We start from the raw sequence: 20,849 nt of genomic DNA, 5'->3' as shown, positions 1-20,849 counted from the left end.
AATTATTTATTTTTTGCCAACATTATACATTGGTTTGTTTCCTGTATTCTATCTCCAAAGATGATTATATTTGTAATTTCCACCTACATCATATCGCAGCATTAGCACTGCTGCTGGGTTAAAAATGGCCCATTGTCGCTATAACAGCCATACGTCACTACACTGCACTGAACAGATATTAAGGCTGGAATTCTCCCAAAGAAATTCTAAAAACTGGAGTAATTCACACTGTTTTTTTCAGTGGGAGTTCAGAGAAGAATCTGTACACTGCAGATGTCACTAGCGCGTATATCATTAAAAATTAGTGGGTGAGGCCTATTCCTGCTGGAGAGGCCGGCAGCATAGCGTTGAGCGGGCCACTGTGCATACGCTGATCTGCCAGCGCTGAGATTGGCGCATGCGCATTAGCTCTGCACTGCCGGCCTCCCAATTGCTGGTCGGCTAGCTCCGCGGCCCCCACATCGCCGGCCCTCACATTGGCCCCGCACCCTTGGCGCTACCCCATGCCTGATGGGCAGTGCCAAGGTGCCCCCTGGGCATTGGCACTTTGCCCCTTGGGCAGTGCTTGGGGCCCAGGCTGGCATTGCCAATGTGCCAATGCCCAGGGGGCACCCTGCCACCCAACCTTCTGGGGAACCACGATTGCCCCCCCTTCACTATAGAGGGGTTGGGCCACGAGTTCCCCATTAGTGTGGAGGTACTATAATCTCAGCTGGAGTGAATCGCTCTGGTTCTAGTGAAGGGGGGGGGGGGGGGGGAAGGGGGGGGGGGGAAGGGGGGCGGAGGGGGTCGAGGAAGGAGCGGTTGACGGGGATGCTAGTGGGCCTGGAGACTTCAGTCCCAGGCCCGTGAATTACATTTAAATTATATTAAAATGACCATTTAAACGGTCATGGCGTCTCCCCACTGATTTCTGGCACAAAGCTGACACCACGGGAAATCCGGCGCTGGGAGATGCTATCAGGGTGGGAACACATGCGTAAGTCCCGTGAATCGACCAACACGGGAATCTCCCAACCCGCTGTGCTAAAAAATTAGCGCAGTGAGATGGGAGAATTGCCCCCTAGATTACTGTCTCAGTCATTCTGTTATTATTTACATTGAGATAGTGGTTTAATTAAACTCACAAATGCAGCCACTTGCTATGTTTATTGAAATACACCAGAACAGATGCACAAATGTACCTTTTTTCGTACAGCCAAATCAATTTCATCCATGGATAACCTTTCTAAGTTTTTTGTCGACTCCTCACTCACTGGTCGATGGACTTTTCGCTGCTTCTCTTGATCTGGAGAACCATCTGCCCAGTTCATTGCTTCATAAAACCACAATTAAACAAATATAGACATTTTGAAAATAATGACTTGCTTAATGTTCTCACTATCAAAAATCAGGGAAATTTGTGTACTTCAGGTGAAGGATGGCCGATATGAAATGTGGGACGAATGTTTCTGCAATTTTGTCATTTGGCGGTCTCATTAAGCCAAAGTTCGCAAATCTCACATCAGCCATACTACTCAGACCTGACTGGCCTAATGGTCCCCTGGCCAACCTCACATCTTCCACCATCCATAAACTTCAGCTCATCCAAATCTTTCCCAATCATATCCAAACTCACATCATTCCAGTTTGCCACCACTTGTGCAATTTGACCCAGAGTGGCTCCTGGTCCACCAGTGCCTCAATTTTAAAATTCATATTCTTGTCTCAATTTCTTTTATGGCCTTGGCCCCACAATAATTTGGTTACCTCCTCTAGTCCTACTCTGCATTCATCCAACTTTGGTCTTTTCTGTACTCCCTACTTCCTTTGTCCCAGCACTAATGGCCTGGAACTATCTAACCCCCAAGCGCTGGAGATCCTTCCCAAACCTCTCTACCTCTTTCTGCTATGAGCCTTAAAACTTATGTCACCATCCTAGTATTTTTACTTTGGCTCAAAGTCAAGTTTTGTCTGGAAAGAGCCTGAGGATACTTTACTACATTGAAAATGCTATACAAATATTGTTATAGGTGATTTAATTTTTCCTTTCAGTTTGCTTCCTCCAAGATGTAGTAGCTTATACTGGGGTATGCATCCATGGACAATAGCTCCATCAGTTTCTTGCTGTTCAGCACAAAATAAAAATAAGGGATCAGCCAGCAATACAATTAAAAAGTGTGGGAAAATTCCCTTTTCCTAAATAGACATAACAATGAGCATGTTGAAAGTCATTGCGTTTGTTTGGCATAGAATCATAGAATTTACGGCACGGAACAGACCATTTGGCCCAAACTGGTCCATGCCGACCCATCTAACACCATTTGCCTGCATTTGGCCCATATCCCTCTAAACCTTTCCTATCCATGTATCTAACCAAATGCCTTTTAAATGTTGTCAATGTTCCTGCCTCAACCACTTCTTCCGGCAGCTCATTCCACATATGTACCATCTTCTGTGTAAGAAAGTTGCTCCTCAGGTTCCCATTAATTATTTTCTCTCTTAACTTAAACCTATGCCCTCTAGTTCTCGATTCCCCAACCCTGGGAAAAAGACTGAGTGCATTTACCCTATCCATGCCTCTTTATATCCCCCGGTTCCTATGGTCCAAAGAAAAAGTCCTAGCCTGTCCAATCTCTCCCTATAACTCAGTCCCTTGAGTCCTGGCAACATCCTTGTAAATCTCTTCTGCACTCTCTCCAGTTTAATAACATCTTTCTGATAGCAAGGCAACCAAAACTGAACACAAGACTCCAGGTACGGCCTGACCAACGTCCTGTGCAACTATATTCAATGCCTTGACTGATGAAGGCCAGCATGCCAAAAGCCTTCTTCACTGCCCCATCTACCTGTGACTCCACCTTTAGAGAACCATGCACCTGAACTCCAAGGTTCCTCTGTTCCACGATACTCCCTCAGGTCCTGCCATTCACTGTGAAAGTCCTACCTTGATTCGACTTTCCAAAATGCAATACCTCACACTTACCTGTATTGAACTCCATTTGCCATTTCTCAGCCCACTTCCCTAGCTGACCAAGATCTTGCTGCAATCTTTGATAACCTTCCTCACTGTCTACAATACCACCTATTTTAGTGCCATCTGCAAACTTACTGATCATGCCTTGTACATTCTAATCCAAATCGTTGATATAGATAACAAACAGCAATGGGCCCAGCACTGACTCATGAGGCACACCACTAGTCACAGGTCTCCAGTCCAACAAGCATCCTTCCACCATAACCCTCTACTTCCTACCGTCAAGCCAATTGTATATCTAATTTTCCAGCTCTCCCTGGATTCCATGTGATCTAACCTTCCAGAGCAGTCTACCATGTGGAACTTAATCAAAGGCCTTACTGAAGTACTACGGCTACTGCCCTGCCCTCGCCAACCTTCCTAGTCATTTCATCAAAAAACTCTAGCAAATTTGTAAGGCATGATGCAAGGCATCCTTCTATTGAAATTAATACAAAGGTTTCCTGGATCTTCTCTCTTTCCAAACAAAAAATCTTTGAGAAACACTTCTTCATTAATATAGTGCTTCTTTAACTGGATTCCCTGTGCACAATATTCTAATGGTTCCCCAATACGCCCTGTTTTGTATTAAGTCAAAAATGGAATCAGACAAGAGCAAAGTTCCCCTCGGCTATAGGGAACAACTGTAAATCAACAAGGGTTTTTACTTCAGGTCACTGTCTTAAAAAAAAATGTTCTGTGGATGAATGAATTTGGCTGTGATATTGATTAGTCTGAAGACATTTACTGTCTGGATTTAAATGTAATAAATCTCCAGTGGAGAACAGCAAGCAAACCATAATCTGGCTGGCAGGTGAAATGTGGAGGAGTTAGAAAAATTACTTATGCAGACCCCTGAACCTCCCACAAACCATAATCTAAAAGGCCTCCCAGTTAACACGGCATTCCTAGGAAATCTCAGCCAATGATTCTCTTTAGCTGGTAGCTCAATACAGAAATATGGCCCAAGCTATTGGGTTTCAGTCTCTCCTGACGGTTAAGTAACTGGCCTCTGTTGATTTTTAAAAATTCATCCATGCTTTGTGGATGTCAGTGGGTCGGCCAGCATTTATTGCCCATCCCTAATTTTCTGTAAGAGAACGTTTAAGGGTCAACCATATCGCTGTGGGTTTGGAATCACATGTGGGCCAGACCAGGTAAGGGACAGCAGATTTCCTTCACTAAAGAGCATTAGTGAACCAGATGGGTTTTTACAATAATTGGCAATGGTTTTTATTTAGACTTGTTTTATAATTCCAGATTTGTATTGAATTCAAATGTCACTATCTACCATGGTGGGATTTGAACCTGGTTCCCCAGAGCAACATACTGGGTTTCTGGAATACAAGTGCAGTGACAATACAATACATCACCGCCTCCCCTTAACTGTCATTTCTTCAATAGAACAGCAGAAACCTAAAGTGTCTTTGTGACCATATATGTGCAACATCACTAAGACTGCTTCGTTCCACCTCTGTAACATTACCTGACTCTGCTCCACTGCAGCTTTTCTGCTGCTAAAACCCTCATCCATGTTTTTGTTACCTCTGGACCTAACTATTTCAACTCTCTCTTGGGCTGCTTTCAATGTTCTACCCTTTGTGAACTTGAGGCAGTCTAAAACTCTGCTATTGATTTCTTAATTTGCCCCACATCTTGTCCACCCATCAGCCCTGTGCTTGTTGATCTAATTGGCTCCTGATTAAGGCACTGATGTTATTTTGTAACTTGCATCCTTGTTTTCAAATCAGTTCATACCCTCTGCCCTCCCAATCTCTGGAATTTCCTCCAACCCAGAACTTCCGAGGCATTAATACTTCTCCAATTTTGATCCCATGAGCATCCTTAAACTTTATTGCTCCTCTACTGACGTTTGTACCTTCAGCTACCAAGGCCTAAAGCTCTGAAATTTGTTCCTTAAACCACTCTATCTCGTCCTATATCTTTTTCCTACCTTGGCACTCCTTGAAACCTACCTGTTTGACCAAGAGTTCTATGGGGAGGTGATGGCCTAGTGGTATTATCGTTATACTATTAATCCAGAAACTCAGCTAATGTTCTGGGGACCTGGATTTGAATCCCACCACGGCAGCTGGTGCAATTTGAATTCAGTAAAAAATATCTGGAATTAAGAATCTACTGATGACCATGAAACCATTGTTGATTGTCAGAAAAACCCACCTGGTTCACTAATATCCTTTAGGGAAGGAAATCTGCCGTCCTTACCTGGTCTGGACTATATGTGACTCCAGAGCCACAGCAACTCTCAACTGCCCTTGGGCAACTAGGGATGAGCAAGTATTATTTAGCCATTTAAACTTCCACTTAATCTGGTGAGATACAAAATACCGCATGACAAATGTTAGACTAATGACAAATTTACAGTTACAAACTTATGTGAACAACATAAGTTTCAGACCATACCTTGTGCCACACTTTCAGAAATATGTTTGTTACAAGGTTCAACACAGATGCCCAGTTTTTCCAGGAATTGCTTGTAATTCACTGTTCCAGTCCTAGAAAGGTGGTATCGAGAACAGAGCCTGATGGAAATATATAGCGAGGTCAGTAAAATTTACAAAATGTATCAATAGGCAGAATTTAATTGTGGTGACAGGATCCTGCCAATTAGTTGAAGAACTGGTCATCTTTCCACATAGAAATCATAGAAACCCTACTGTACAGAAAGAGGCCATTCGGCCCATCGAGTCTGCACCGACCACAATCCCACCCAGGCCCTACCCCCATATATTTTTACCCACTAATCCCTCTAACCTACACATCTCAGGACACTAAGGGGCAATTTTAGCATCGCCAATCAACCTAACCCGCACATCTTTGGACTGTGGGAGGAAACCGGAGCACCCGGAGGAAACCCACGCAGACATGAGGAGAATGTGCAAACTCCACACAGACAGTGACCCAAGCCGGGAATCGAACCCAGGTCCCTGGAGCTGTGAAGCAGCGGTGCTAACCACTGTGCTACTGTGCCACCCTGATACCTGAATGTTTAGTGCAATTAGGTACTTACGTGGGCAGCGCGGGCCTCCCATGCAATTAAGGCCTCAAGGGGGAAGTTCACCCCCTGAAAGGGACTGGCCAATCAGAGGCCTCTGTAGTCTGGCAGTGCCAGTGGGTGTACTGGCTACTTCCTCCAGTGTCAGGCAAGTGGGGCAGGATGGGCTACCCAGGGAGGGGGGTGGGGGGCACCGGCCAGGGTGGTGAAAGTAGCACTGACCAGAGGGTTAGCTGGGGAGGAAGAGGGGTGTGCAGGCCTGGAAGTAGTATAGAATGTAAGATGAGGCAGGGAGAAAGGGGAATGGGACAGGAGGTGGCTTCCAAATGCCTGCATACTTGATCAGGCTCAGAGTGCAGTGGCAGGATGAAGCCCTTAGCCACATAAGGGTCTCAACTGGCCTGCAGGGAGGAAAGTTGCCTGCAAGCTTTCCAGGTCACAAGGAGGTGGGAAGGCTGTGGGGTCTCCATCCTGCACTCTTCTGCCCGATCACATGGCATCCCCTTTTACTCTGAACTCACCTCCAGGAAAGACATGGCACTTTCAATTCTTGAGTCAGAATATTGTAGGTTTAAGTCCAGAGACCTGAGCATGTAACTTAAGTTGGCACTTCAGTGCAGCACTGAATTTTTGGATGAGAAATTAAATTGAGGCCCCTTTGTCTCTCAGATAGATGTTTAAGATCCCACAGCCTTACTTGAAGAGAAAAATGAATACTGGCTAGTTTCTCAATGTTGAAGCTGAGGCTACTCTCAGCACTCAATGTCAAGAGTAACACTATTACAGGCCTCTCGGAACAGATCTTGCCATTGAAATCAGGAATCTAATCTTTTTATCTTTTTTCATTGAGAACAAAATGATCAGTTACATAAAGTTAAAAAATTATCAGTTACGTAAGATAAAACACAAAAGCATTAACAATTCTTAGAAAAGTGTAGCACTTATTCCTGCCAAGAGATATATGGCAGGATTTTCAGGATCCCGCGGCATGTATCACGGCGGTGGGAGGCAGCCTACCGTTGACTGGCAGCAGGATCTTCTAGTCCTGTTACTGTCAATGGGAGATCCGTGGCAGGGGGAGCCGCGTCAGAAGGACCAGATCCCACCATCGGCCATTGGCCTGAAAATCCCACCATTATTTGAAAACCATTAAAAATGAAGAGCAACCCAAACTTATCAAGTTTGATCCTTTTCTTGACACTGACTCATGCTAGATAAGATTTTGGTACCTTGCTCATATTCTGTTCTTTTTTTTATACTTTTCAAAGAGCATGCATTTATTGTCAATGGTGAAGGTGGAGGAACCAATAACTGTTATTCATTAAATCAATAGGGAATTAGCACAACCAACTTCTGATCAACATGAAATAATAGTGCATTATAATATTGTCAAATTATTCTCAGTCCATTGAAAGCAATGATTCAGTCTCCAATGTCATAATCCTTTTCAGTATTCATTACTCTTCTGTTGTAACATATAAAACTGATTATATCACTTCCTTGCAATTACTAATGGCTATATATTCTATCATGCAAATGGCAAAAGGTACATTTTCTTACTGCATTCAATAAAATCTTATGATATTTTAGAAAGGGGTGTATAGCTCATGCTGCGATTTAACAACTTTTACATTGAATTACAATGGAATGTCGACAGATCAAAGAACAGTCAAAAGTCACCTTGAAATACCAAAGATGTGCATCTGCTTGTACTGACCTTTCAAATTGAGAATCTGTCATTCGAAAGCAGTAGCTCTCAAGAACTCTTCGAACTTCATAGCACCGAATGTGATCATCCTTATTATAATCAAACAACTTAAAGGCTCTGATGAGGTTTTTTAAATTATTTGAAATCTAAGTGAGAGAAATAAAAATATTATCATAAAATTCCTACAGTGCAGAAAGAGGCCATTCAGCCCATTGAGTCTGACCGATAACAATCCTACCCAGGCCATATTCCCATAACCCCACATATTTACCCCACTAATCCCTCTAACCTATGCATCCCGGGATACTAAGGGGCAATTTAGCATGGCCAATGCACCTAACCCGCACATCTTTGGACTGTGGGAGGAAACCGGAGAACACGGAGGAAACCCACGCAGACACGCGGAGAACATGCAAACTCCACACAGACAGTGACCATAGCAGGAATCGAACCCAGGTCCCTGGTGCTGTGAGGCAATAGTGCTAAACACTATGCCACTGTGTCGCCCAATTAGTTATAGATTAATTAGTTGTAGATTTGTGCAATCTTACTACAAAAATGAGTCAGCGCATTCTCCCTTCACCACTGGGATATACATACATCCATCTTAGAGGGCAGAGGTGGCCTCAGTTTGATTTCTTGTCCAAAGCTGGCAGCTACATCAATGCAGCATTCTCCCAGTACTGCACTAAAGTACCAGCACAGGTTATGTGCTCAAGTCTTTAGACTTGAAACGACAATATTTTGATTCAAGAAGTGAAAGTGTTACCACTGAGCTGTGGATCTGCCTTCTAATCCAGACTGAACGGATATTGCAAGCAGCAAGAATCCTGCACTAAATCAACCTGAACAGTTCAACGTTGCTATTTCTGAATGAGGTGGCCAATCTAACTTTTTTTTCTTTGTCCTTTCATAGGATGTGGGCATCACTGGCAGGGCCAGCATTTGTTACCCATCCCTAATTACCCTTGATGCAGCTTGCTCGACCATTTTAGGGGGCAATTAAGAATCAGCCACATTTCTGTGGGTCTAGAGTCACTTGTAGGCTATATTGGGTAGGGAAGGCAGATTTCCTTCCCTCGAGGGCATTAGTGAACCAATGCTAAGAGACGGTGACTTTGTGAATATACAGTCACTTGGATAAGCTCACATCTAAGTTACAAAACTATACTCTATGCATTTTTCTCCAGAGTATTTGTCAATTCATACAAAAGATCATTGTCATTGTGGAATTAAATTTGCCAATGGGCTGTCTTCAAGACTCAAAGAACAGTGCAGCACAGGAACAGGCTTGATGGGCTGGAGGGCCTGTTCTTGTGCTGTGCCATTTTTTGAGTCTCAAAAGGGAAATGCTCAGTAAACAGCCCAAGGATGCCACATACACGGTTCGACTGTAGACCTGAGTGCTGGGAAGCAAAGAGTCAATGTAGACTTTTAAGAAATTATGTTATAAAATCATTACCCTGCTCAGGTTCAGTGAAGTATTAAGTCATAAACAAGTCACAATCCCCCAACTTCTGTGGCGCTTATGTATGCCCCAACTAATTTGTAAAATAAAGGGCAATGTAAAAGCTAAACCAATCTATCCGTAATTCCACCTTTGGTACTGAATTAATAAGGATAATTGATCCCAAGGGAGCAAGTCCTTCTGAAATATGGGTCATTCAGATGAAATTTTCCTTTTTCTCTGGTAAAAGTAGCATTTTTCTTATCTTTGGGTTCATCATGTTTCTTCCCTAAAAGCCTTTGTCCAACAGGTGAACAAGGTCTATTTACCAGTACAAGGTACCTTTAAGGATATTGGTGGGATCTTGTCATTAATAGCTGTGGAATGTATTTTTGACTTTTGCCACACACCAGGCGATAACTCACCTTTTCTCGGAGATGATTCTCAATTTGCTTTAATGTTAAATTGCAATTGGACAAAATGGAACTGCTCCTGGAGAAAGAAAGAGGGAGAATAGACACACAGGCAAACAGCTAATTGGTATTGTGAAAGAAACCCAGTTCATTGTTTAAAGATACACTACTCGCAACTATTGCTATAAACAACATTTACGGAGTACAAGAGTGGTCAGCAGTACCCAGGTAAAGGTCGAAAGAAAAATCATGTGGACGCAAAACTTTGGGTCATAGCTTCCACCCAGCAGTGTAAAGTCATGGTCCATTGGAATTACAAGAGTGTAAAACGCACTTAGCTGCTTTTGAAAGCTTAGTTGAAACCTCTGCTGACTGGAGCTGCTTGGGACCTGCAGCAAAAGAGTCCTCAAAGACCACAGCGCAAAACAACTCCAGAAAACTCAAGGAGGCCACACACCCTTTTTACTGCACTGGCTGTCATAAAGTTTAAAGGGCCAAGTGTAAGTGACAGGCCAGGGAGAAGGTAAGTGGATGGAATTTGGCTGGTCGGATTTGGGGGAGGCATTGGGGGTGGATCCCCTGGTGTCCGGAGATCTAGGGAGTGGGAGGGACGGGGGGGGTCCTGGTGGAGTTATGGGAATAGAAGAGAGCCAGTTGGGAATCTAAATTAGCACTTCTGGGCAATTGCCACATAAAGCCTTACCTGGGAACTTCCGAAAGGAATTCCCCAGTGAATTTTTGGGGTGCCCCCCAAAGTCCAACACTGCGGAGCCATAAAGTTATGGCCATTAACCCTGTTTCACCCTCCGCCGATGCTGCCAGACTTGCAGAGTTTTTTCAAGCATTTTGTTTTTATTTCAGATTTCCAGCATCAGCGGTATTTTGTTTTTATCTAGGTAAAGCATGTTTGATTATTTAGAACAGGTATGGACTGTACTGTGTGGCAGAAGTATGTTCAGAAACTGACAGAACTTTCCAAAAATATTCTAAAATAACATTTGCACATTCGATGCAACAGGAAAGAAAAACACAAGTTAAATTGTGAAACTTAACATCAAAAAACCTTAGCATCAAGTAATAGTTAAGTAAATTCCAGTTAACAGTGTTCAGGTTATACCTCCATAGACTTTATGACCTGCAAACCTGGTGAGTGTGACTGAAATGTTATTCTTATTAAAATTTTACTGGCTGATGAAAAGATTAATGAAGGAAAATTGGGGCAATGCTGTTTTTGTGTGAATTGGGTGGCATGATCACATCTACATTGGTCCCGATCAATATTTTGCTGCTGGCCTCATCTACATGAAATCAAGAAACTGTAAACACCAATTGGGCAGGCATACAGGTAGGCAAGTGTTATGGGGTTAGTGGGAGACCTAACCTACAGCTGCTTGCAGTATTTTTGGGAAATCAGGAAGAGCATTTTGCCTGGGCAACAATATTCCTTTATAAACTTTCTGAGTGTATACAGTGTACCTCCAAAGGAAACCAACTATTGTATTATCTGCAAACATTTTGCTGAATTTAATCAGTTACTCAGCCAATAAATTTCTTACTTGGAATTAAATAGTTTTGTTATAACTGAAGGGATGTTTTCTTTATTTACAGAAATAGTGTAAAACTTACTATTCATTTAGTCACAGGATAGACTACTGAGATCTGACACTCTAAATATTGGCTAGACTTCTTAATTGTATTAATCGTGGATTCTCTTTGCCCTCTATCTTAGGCCCTCCGAAGTGAATTTTGTTTGTAAGACTGTATCGTATGAAGCAAATTTGCTGATCCAGTTGATAAATTCATGACTGAATGTGGAATGTGTTAATACAGATCTTAAAGATCTCAAGTTCATATCAGATCTATGGTGAGCTAGTTGATTTCACCTGTGGTATTAGTAGGATCGCACAATGAGCTCGGAAAAGAAACAAAACATTTGGGGTTTCATAACTGAATGGCCCACTCCCACTCCTGTATCTTATGTTAACCTCATATTTTCTTTTCAGACCTCCTTCATTAAATGCACAGTGAAAAATACTATTAACCAGACACTCATAAAGTTACGTTTTTTAAATGGAGTTTTACTTATATTTTGATGTTCTAAGTATCAGCAGGCATTGGAATTAATCAGGAAATGTTGGAAATATGCACCTGGTCAATTAGCATAGTTAAAGAGAAAAGGTAAGTTATGCCATTTTGGATGCGTGCAATCCATCAGAGTGAAGTGTGTACATCCAAAATGACATTGGCCATCTTTTTCACTTCTTTATATCGTATTTCCAGTTTTGCGGTTTTATTTTCGGTACAAACCTTGTGTTTGCACTTCTTACTCGGGATCCATCCATTGCACAAAACTTATCCAGAAATACCATGTAAGGAATTGTTCCATCAGTGTTGATGGGAAGCTTAAAAAGACAAGGAATATATTTTATAATAAAAGACAAACACAAAATTCACTTTCACTGCAAGGAAATAACAGCTACTAGAAAATAACTGCAAAAGGATGATCTGATTTTAAAATGTTTGACTTTGTAATCATCCAGGTGTTCAGTATTCTACATTTTAATGCATCAAAGTAATGGATCAGAATCATCTCTATTTCTACAACTATATTTCAGAATTTGCTTTATCTGTGAAACAATTTACGTTCTTCAGAACTTTATCACTGTCACAGATAATAGCCACTTGGTAGAACATATCCTGAGTATTGCTGTAAAAAAGGAGACATGTTGTCAAAGCTTTTCATCTTGCATTCATCAGGACAGAATCACAAGAATACCAAATCTAAAGGGAACAACAATTTATACTGCATGAGAAGAGGTGCTTGTTTGTTTGGCAAGTGGACTCCAATTGGTAGAGGTGTTGCCATGGGGAATATACTAGGCAGAAGTTAACGGCCAAGATTTTATTTCAAATCAAACCAGGTAAGTTGACTCTAATTGGTCAAAGCAATGCCATGGAGAATGAGCCAGGGAATGGTTGCCCCCCAAGCTTTTGTTTAGTTAAATATGGCTCAATATGTGGATATATTCTTTCTGTCTGCAAAGGACAGGGCTACTGTATTTGAATATATTTAGCTTCCAGTAAATGTAAGTGAGCCACACCAAGCCTGACTTTTAATCTTTAATAAGTGTTGTCCAATCACAGGATCACATCGAATTTTGGACACTACGTTCTGAGCTTTGTAAGCACAGGCTGGTTGAGTATGGTCAGTCATTTGCCTCTTGTGAACAACTGAAGGGGCAAGTGTTTGATATGATCAACCAGTCGTTGGGATGAATGATCCACAAAAGTGGCATCACACTAACACTGGAATTCATATATCACATTGCTCAATTGTGTGGTAGGCAAAACATCTTTTTGACTTGACACAGCAACCTGTTAATAGCCATGGGATCCCCTCTAGGCCCAGCTCTTACTAACATCTGGTTTTCACGAAAAACATGTTTTTAAATGGAATGATTCCTAACCTCATCCCCCTTGCACATTTCCAATACGTAGATGATATATTTACTATATTTGAATTTGCAGCTGCAAGTAAGAATTTTCTTACACACCTTAGTGGACTCCATCCTGCACTCAAATTCACCTGTGAAATGGAACAATCAAACAAGCTCCCTTTCCTTCATGTGCTAGCTGAGAAATCTGCTAGTGGGTTCTCTACTACTGTCTACCATAAGCCTACCTTCACTGGTCAATATATGCATTGGAATTCCTACAATTACACACGCTATAAGCTTGGCCTTCGTAAAAAAGGCCCAAACCATTTGCTCACCATGCAAGCTTGATATTAAAATAGGGCACATCAAAGCTATCCTCTGGAAATAGCTACTTTGATCAGATCATTGCTTGCTGCTTAATGCGCAAACTCATGATTGGACCTAAGGTCGCCACTTTCGGACCTGAAAATTGCCCAGTTCACCTCAGATTACCCTGAGAGGACAAGTTGTTTCAAAGATTTGAGGAACAGGCGAAGTTACCCGTTTCCTGCTACTACTATCCAGTAACAAGCACAAGTGGTATTCTTAACAGGATGCCGCCATCAAGCTAAAAAGACCTTCTGCCTCCCACACAAATGAGTAATATGAATTCCAGTGCAGGTGTAATGGAGGCTATATGTCCCTGTAATTGGTCGACCATATGAAATAGCATGCCCCTTCAGCTGTTCACAACATGCAAAGTACTGACTGTACTCAACTGTGTCCATATTAATCATGCAAATTCTCGGCATATCATCCATATGGAGTATATCTGACTACATGGAATGGCACTTTGAATCAACAAGGAATAATAAAAAAAAACAATGATAATAATAGTAATAAAATTCTTGGCTGCATTAAATCCAAGCATTAGAATTTTTTATTCCTTGACTACCTTCACAAGTAGATCCTGGAATTGTTTTGCATTAAGAGGCAGCAGAAACTTTTCAATTACTCTGCGGAATTCGCCTTTGGTAACTGTTAGGTTTCGGTCCACATCATAAGCGTAGAAAGCTCTTCTCAAGTCAGCTTCTCTTTCCTTGGCTCTCTCAGCAAGAATGTGTTCAATTTTTGTAATAGAACAACTCAGATCTAACTCAGAGTATAATGAGCCTAAGAAATAGATTAGAAATTAAATTTAAACAACTGGAGTGCAATACAAAAGAACAATATCGTAACATTTAATCTGCTTTGAACAAGACAACATGCAAACATAGGCAAATACTGACAAATATGAATTAGTGTCATTATCAAAATATCCATCAAGGGGAAATTGTATTTGCAAAACTGGCATCTTCATCATGTCTCAACTCCGTATAACTATATAAACCAAACTGAAAGGCATGAAGACCTGATTTTCATGCAGCCACACTGACAAGTATTGAGAATAGGCTGCACGGTGGCACAGTGGTTAGCACTGCTGTCTCACAGCAGGATTCAATTCTAGCCTTGGGTGACTCTCAGTGTGAAGTTTGCACGTTCTTCCCCTGCCTGCATGCGTTTCCTCCCACAGTCCAAATAGGTGCATGTTAGGTGGATTGGCCATAATAAAATTGCCCATTAGTGTCCAAAGATATGGGTCAATCATGTAAAGGGTTGCGGGGATAGGGCGAAAGGGAGAGCCTGGGTAAGACCCTCTAATGGAGAGTCGGTGGAGACTTGATGGGCCGGATGGCCTCTTTCTGCACTGTAGGATTCTGTGGTACTATTGTTCTTTGGTTCTCCCTCATCACACAGAAAAAGGGAAGTGAATCAATGCAAACACGGGGAATTTGGCGGTGCACAGTTAGGCAAGAACCCTCCATCTCAAATCCAGCCCAGAATAATGGGGTCAAATTCTCATTTTGTCTGTTGGTTTTAGGGGCCTGATGTGAAATAAATCTCAATCCAATTCCTAATGAGCATAAGCCTAGAACACAAAACTGCTATAATTGAACACTAATTAATGATCTCATTCATCCACATAAGCCACAGGATGGCAGATTTCAAAATGGGAAAAAATAAGGTTACATTTTGCAAACATTCGCAATATTGCTGATAGCTGAAATATTCAGTCCATGTTTTTATACAGCAATAGACCAATAAAAATGTTAAGATAAAGCATATTTATTAGTTTTATGCCATGTATTTCCATGTCCTTTTACCTGAAAATGATTGCAGTGAAGCTCGACTATTGGAGTTACGTGATGAGGTCCTCCCCTGTGTCGATTGGGGTCTTGGAGTCAGTGGCATTCCATGAGACTCTAGGCATAGAGATCTCAAGTCAGGGGGAGAGCCAACCATCCTCTTTAAATACTTGAAACAACAATCTGTAATCCCAAGATTTAAGGCTCAGCGTGTAAAAATAACAATATGCAAGTGCAAATCATCCATTTTTTCACAGAAGACCAATATCTATCTCTGTGATGTATGATATTAACCTGCTCCCACTCTGTTTTCAATACTAGTTACCAGCCTTCATGCTGTCGCATTCACCCCTGACTGGAGTGTTACTTCTCCCCACCTGCCCACCAACTCAGTTACCTGTTCCTGACAGTGCCCAATCGCTGGTTACCTGTCTCCGCTGAAACCCAGCGTCTGGTTATCTGTCTCCACTGGTGACCAGGGAACTGGTTACCCCTCTGTGCCCAGGGAATTGGTTACCTGTCGGTGACCAAGAACCTGGTTACTTGCCTCTGCCAGTGCCCGAGGGGCTGGTTATCTGTTTGTGCCAGAACCCATGGAGTTGGTTACCTGTCTGTGCTCAGGGAGCTGGAACCCTGTCTGTAGCCTGGGAGCTGGTTCCCTGTCTGTTCCCAGGGAGCTGGTTCCCTGTCTGTGCCCAGGGAGCTGGTTCCCTGTCTCTGCCCAGGGAGCTGGTTCCCTCGTCTGTGCCCGGGGAGCTGGTTGACCCATCTCTGCCCGGGGAGCTGGTTGACCCGTCTCTGCCCGGGGAGCTGGTTGACCCGTCTCTGCCCGGGGAGCTGGTTGACCCGGCTCTGCCCGGGGAGCTGGTTGACCCGTCTCTGCCCGGGGAGCTGGTTGACCCGTCTCTGCCCGGGGAGCTGGTTGACCCGTCTCTGCCCAGGGAGCTGGTTCCCTGTCTGTGCAGTAAGAGTTTTAACAACACCAGGTTAAAGTCCAACAGGTTTATTTGGTAGCAAATGCCATTAGTTTTCGGAGCGCTGCTCCTTCGTCAGATGGAGTGGAGATCTGCTCACAAACAAGGCACACAGAGACACAAAATCAAGTTACAGAAGACCGATTAGAATGCGAATCTTTACAGCTGATCAAGTCTTAAAGATACAGACAATGTGAGTGGAAGGAGCATTAGGCACAGGTTAAAGAGATGTGTATTGTCTCCAGACAGGACAGCCAGTGAGATTCTACAAGTCCAGACAAGCTGTGGGGGTTACCGATAGTGTGACATGAACCCAAGATCCCGGTTTAGGCCGTCCTCATGTGTGCGGAACTTGACTATCAGTTTCTGCTCAGCGACTCTGCGCTGTCGTGTGTCGTGAAGGCTGCCTTGGAGAACGCTTACCCGAAGATCAGAGGCCGAATGCCCGTGACCGCTGAAGTGCTCCCCCACAGGAAGAGAACAGTCTTGCCTGGTGATTGTCGAGCGATGTTCATTCATCCGTTGTTGTAGTGTCTGCATGGTCTCCCCAATGTACCATGCCTCGGGACATCCTTTCCTGCAGCGTATCAGATAGACAACGTTGGCCGAGTTGCAAGAGTATTTGGGCATTCGGCCTCTGATCTTCGGGTAAGCGTTCTCCAAGGCAGCCTTCACGACATACGACAGCGCAGAGTCGCTGAGCAGAAACTGATAGCCAAGTTCCGCACACATGAGGACGGCCTAAACCGGGATCTTGGGTTCATGTCACACTATCGGTAACCCCCACAGCTTGCCTCCTGGACTTGCAGAATCTCACTGGCTGTTCTGTCTGGAGACAATACACATTTCTTTAACCTGTGCCTAATGCTCCCTCCACTCACATTGTCTGTATCTTTAAGGCTTGATCAGCTGTAAAGATTCGCATTCTAATCAGTATTCTGTAACTTGATTTTGTGTCTCTGTGTGCCTTGTTTGTGAGCAGATTTCCACTCCATCTGACGAAGGAGCAGCGCTCCGAAAGCTAGTGGCTTTTGCTACCAAATAAACCTGTTGGACTTTAACCTGGTGTTGTGAGACTTCTTACTGTGTTTACCCCAGTCCAACGCCGGCATCGCCACATCATCCCTGTCTGTGCCCATGGAGATGGTTCCCTGTCTGTGCCCTTGGAGCTGGTTCCCTGTCTGTGCTCAGGGAGCTGGTTCCCTGTCTGTGCCCGGGGAGCTGGTTCCCTGTCTGCGCCCGGGGAGCTGGTTCCCTGTCTGCGCCCAGGGAGCTGGTTCCCTGTCTGCGCCCGGGGAGCTGGGTACCTGTCTGTGCCCGGGGAGCTGGGTACCTGTCTGTGCCCGGGGAGATGGTTCCCTGTCTGTGCCCGGGGAGATGGTTCCCTGTCTGTGCCCGGGGAGATGGTTCCCTGTCTACCAAATAAACCTGTTGGACTTTAACCTGGTGTTGTTAAACGTCTTACTGTGTTTACCCCAGTCCAACGCCGGCATCTCCACATCATCCCTGTCTGTGCCCAGGGAGATGGTTCCCTGTCTGTGCCCAGGGAGATGGTTCCCTGTCTGTGCCCAGGGAGATGGTTCCCTGTCTGTGCCCAGGGAGATGGTCCGCTGTCTGTGCCCAGAGAGATGGTTCCCTGTCTGTGCCCAGGGAGATGGTTCCCTGTCTGTGATGTGGAGATGCCGGCGTTGGACTGGGGTAAACACAGTAAGTGATCTCACAACACCAGGTTAAAGTCCAATAGGTTTATTTGGTGGCAAAATCCACTTCTTTTCGGAGCGCTGTCCCTTCGTCAACACTCACCTGATGAAGGGGCAGCGCTCTGAAAGGTAGAGGATTTTGCTACCAAATAAACCTGTTGGACTTTAAGCTGGTGTTGTGAGATTTCTCCCTGTCTCTCTCTGCCCAGAGAGCTGGGTGCCTGCCCCTGCCCAGGGAGCTGGGTACCTGCCGCTGCCCAGGGAGCTGGGTGCCTGCCGCTGCCCAGGGAGCTGGGTGCCTGTCACTGCCCAGGGAGCCGGGTACCTGTCTCTGCCCAGGGAGCCGAGTACCTGTCTCTGCCCAGGGAGCTGAGTACCTGTCTCTGCCCAGGGAGCTGGGTACCTGTCTCTGTGGAGATGCCGGCATTGGACTGGGATAAACACAGTAAGAAGTTTAACAACACCAGGTTTAAGTCCAACAGCTTTATTTGGTAGCAAAAGCCACACAAGCTTTCAGAGCTCCGAAAGCTTGTGTGGCTTTTGCTACCAAATAAACCTGTTGGACTTTAACCTGGTGTTGTTAAACTTCTTACTGTGTTTACCTGTCTCTGCCCAGGGAGCCGGGTACCTGTCTCTGCCCAGGGAGCCGGGTACCTGCCTCTGCCCAGGGAGCCGGGTACCTGCCTCTGCCCAGGGAGCTGGGTACCTGCCTCTGCCCAGGGAGCTGGGTACCTGCCTCTGCCCAGGGAGCCGGGTACCTGCCTCTGCCCAGGGAGCTGGGTACCTGTCTGTGCTGCTGCTCCTGCTGCACCGACGCTCTCCGGTTGCTGAGCAACAGCGTTGCTAGTTGGAATCCTAAATAGGAACTTGATTGGAGGACAGGGTGGGGCATCAGGAACAAGAACCTTTCCGATTGGCTGCAACCGGTGGAAGTTGATCACCAACCTGAGAAACGTCAATATCCGGAGGTCAGTTCAGCAACTCCTGCAGTGACTCCCTAAATAAAACCCTGCAGCGACTCCCCCAGTAAAACCCTGCAGTGAATCCCCCCAGTAAAACCCTGCAGCGACTCCCCCAGTAAAACCCTGCAGTGAATCCCCCCAGTAAAACCCTGCAGCGACTCCCCCAGTAAAACCCTGCAGCGACTCCCTGAATAAACCCCTGCAGTGACTCTCCCAGTAAAACCCTGCAGTGACTCCCCCAGTAAAACCCTGCAGTGAATCCCCCCAGTAAAACCCTGCAGTGACTCCCCCAGTAAAACCCTGCAGTGACTCCCCCAGTAAAACCCTGCAGCGACTCCCTGAATAAACCCCTGCAGTGACTCTCCCAGTAAAACCCTGCAGTGACTCCCCCAGTAAAACCCTGCAGTGACTCCCCCAGTAAAACCCTGCAGTGACTCCCCCAGTAAAACCCTGCAGTGACTCCCCCAGTAAAACCCTGCAGTGACTCCCCCAGTAAAACCCTGCAGTGACTCTCCCAGTAAAACCCTGCAGTGACTCCCTGAATAAAACCCTGCAGTGACTCTCCCAGTAAAACCCTGCAGTGACTCTCCCAGTAAAACCCTGCAGTGACTCCCTAAATAAAATCCTGCAGTGACTCTCCCAGTAAAACCCTGCAGTGACTCCCCCAGTAAAACCCTGCAGTGACTCTCCCAGTAAAACCCTGCAGTGACTCTCCCAGTAAAACCCTGCAGTGACTCTCCCAGTAAAACCCTGCAGTGACTCTCCCAGTAAAACCCTGCAGTGACTCCCCCAGTAAAACCCTGCAGTGACTCCCCCAGTAAAACCCTGTAGTGACTCCCTGAATAAAATCCTGCAGTGACTCCCCAGTAAAACCCTACAATAACTCCCAGTAAAACCCTGCAGTGACTCTCCCAGTAAAACCCTGCAGTGACTCTCCCAGTAAAACCCTGCAGTGACTCTCCCAGTAAAACCCTGCAGTGACTCTCCCAGTAAAACCCTGCAGTGACTCCACCAGTAAAACCCTGCAGTGACTCCCCCAGTAAAACCCTGCAGTGACTCCCCCAGTAAAACCCTGCAGTGACTCTCCCAGTAAAACCCTGCAGTGACTCCCCCAGTAAAACCCTGCAGTGACTCTCCCAGTAAAACCCTGCAGTGACTCCCCCAGTAAAACCCTGCAGTGATTCCCTAAATAAAACCCTGCAGTGACTCCCCCAGTAAAACCCTGCAGTGACTCCCCCAGTAAAACCCTGCAGTGACTCCCCCAGTAAAACCCTGCAGTGACTCTCCCAGTAAAACCCTGCAGTGACTCCCCCAGTAAAACCCTGCAGTGATTCCCTAAATAAAACCCTGCAGCGACTCCCCCAGTAAAACCCTGCAGTGACTCTCCCAGTAAAACCCTGCAGTGACTCCCCCAGTAAAAACCCTGCAGTGACTCTCCCAGTAAAACCCTGCAGTGACTCCCCCAGTAAAACCCTGCAGTGACTCTCCCAGTAAAACCCTGCAGTGACTCACTAAATAAAACCCTGCAGTGATTCCCTAAATAAATCCCTGCAGTGATTCCCTAAATAAAACCCTGCAGTGACTCCCCCAGTAAAACCCTGCAGCGACTCCCCCAGTAAAACGCTGCAGTGACTCCCCCAGTAAAACCCTGCAGTGACTCCCCCAGTAAAACCCTGCAGTGACTCCCCCAGTAAAACCCTGCAGTGACTCCCTAAATAAAACCTTGCAGCGACTCCCCCAGTAAAACCCTGCAGTGACTCCCCCAGTAAAACCCTGCAACGACTCCCCCAGTAAAACCCTGCAGCGACTCCCCCAGTAAAACCCTGCAGCGACTCCCCCAGTAAAACCCTGCAGCGACTCCCCCAGTAAAACCCTGCAGCGACTCCCCCAGTAAAACCCTGCAGCGACTCCCCCAGTAAAACCCTGCAGCGACTCCCCCAGTAAAACCCTGCAGCGACTCCCCCAGTAAAACCCTGCAGCGACTCCCCCAGTAAAACCCTGCAGTGACTCCCTAAATAAAACCCTGCAGTGA

At 45.2% G+C, this 20,849-nt stretch overlaps 1 protein-coding gene across 1 annotated transcript in view; it reads right to left on the bottom strand.

Moving 5' to 3' along the window:
• efcab6 (EF-hand calcium binding domain 6) overlaps positions 1–18,671 on the bottom strand; it is a 37,150-nt gene extending 18,479 nt beyond the window's left edge. Inside the window, exons 1-8 of the mRNA XM_078221192.1 lie at positions 18,640–18,671; positions 15,200–15,364; positions 13,951–14,168; positions 11,887–11,981; positions 9,592–9,658; positions 7,729–7,865; positions 5,420–5,538; positions 1,185–1,315 (exon numbers count right to left, since the gene is read on the bottom strand). Of these exons, the coding sequence (XP_078077318.1) occupies positions 1,185–1,315; positions 5,420–5,538; positions 7,729–7,865; positions 9,592–9,658; positions 11,887–11,981; positions 13,951–14,168; positions 15,200–15,338 (906 nt within the window). The 5' untranslated portion in view covers positions 15,339–15,364; positions 18,640–18,671. The remainder of the gene's footprint in view (positions 1–1,184; positions 1,316–5,419; positions 5,539–7,728; positions 7,866–9,591; positions 9,659–11,886; positions 11,982–13,950; positions 14,169–15,199; positions 15,365–18,639) is intronic.
• Between the last annotated feature and the right edge of the window lie 2,178 nt (positions 18,672–20,849).

This window comes from Mustelus asterias, chromosome 9 (genome assembly GCF_964213995.1).
Source record: "Mustelus asterias chromosome 9, sMusAst1.hap1.1, whole genome shotgun sequence".
NCBI lineage: Eukaryota > Metazoa > Chordata > Chondrichthyes > Carcharhiniformes > Triakidae > Mustelus > Mustelus asterias.
The sequence above is the reverse complement of the archived record's forward strand: the minus strand, read 5'-3'. Positions and strand labels throughout refer to the sequence as shown.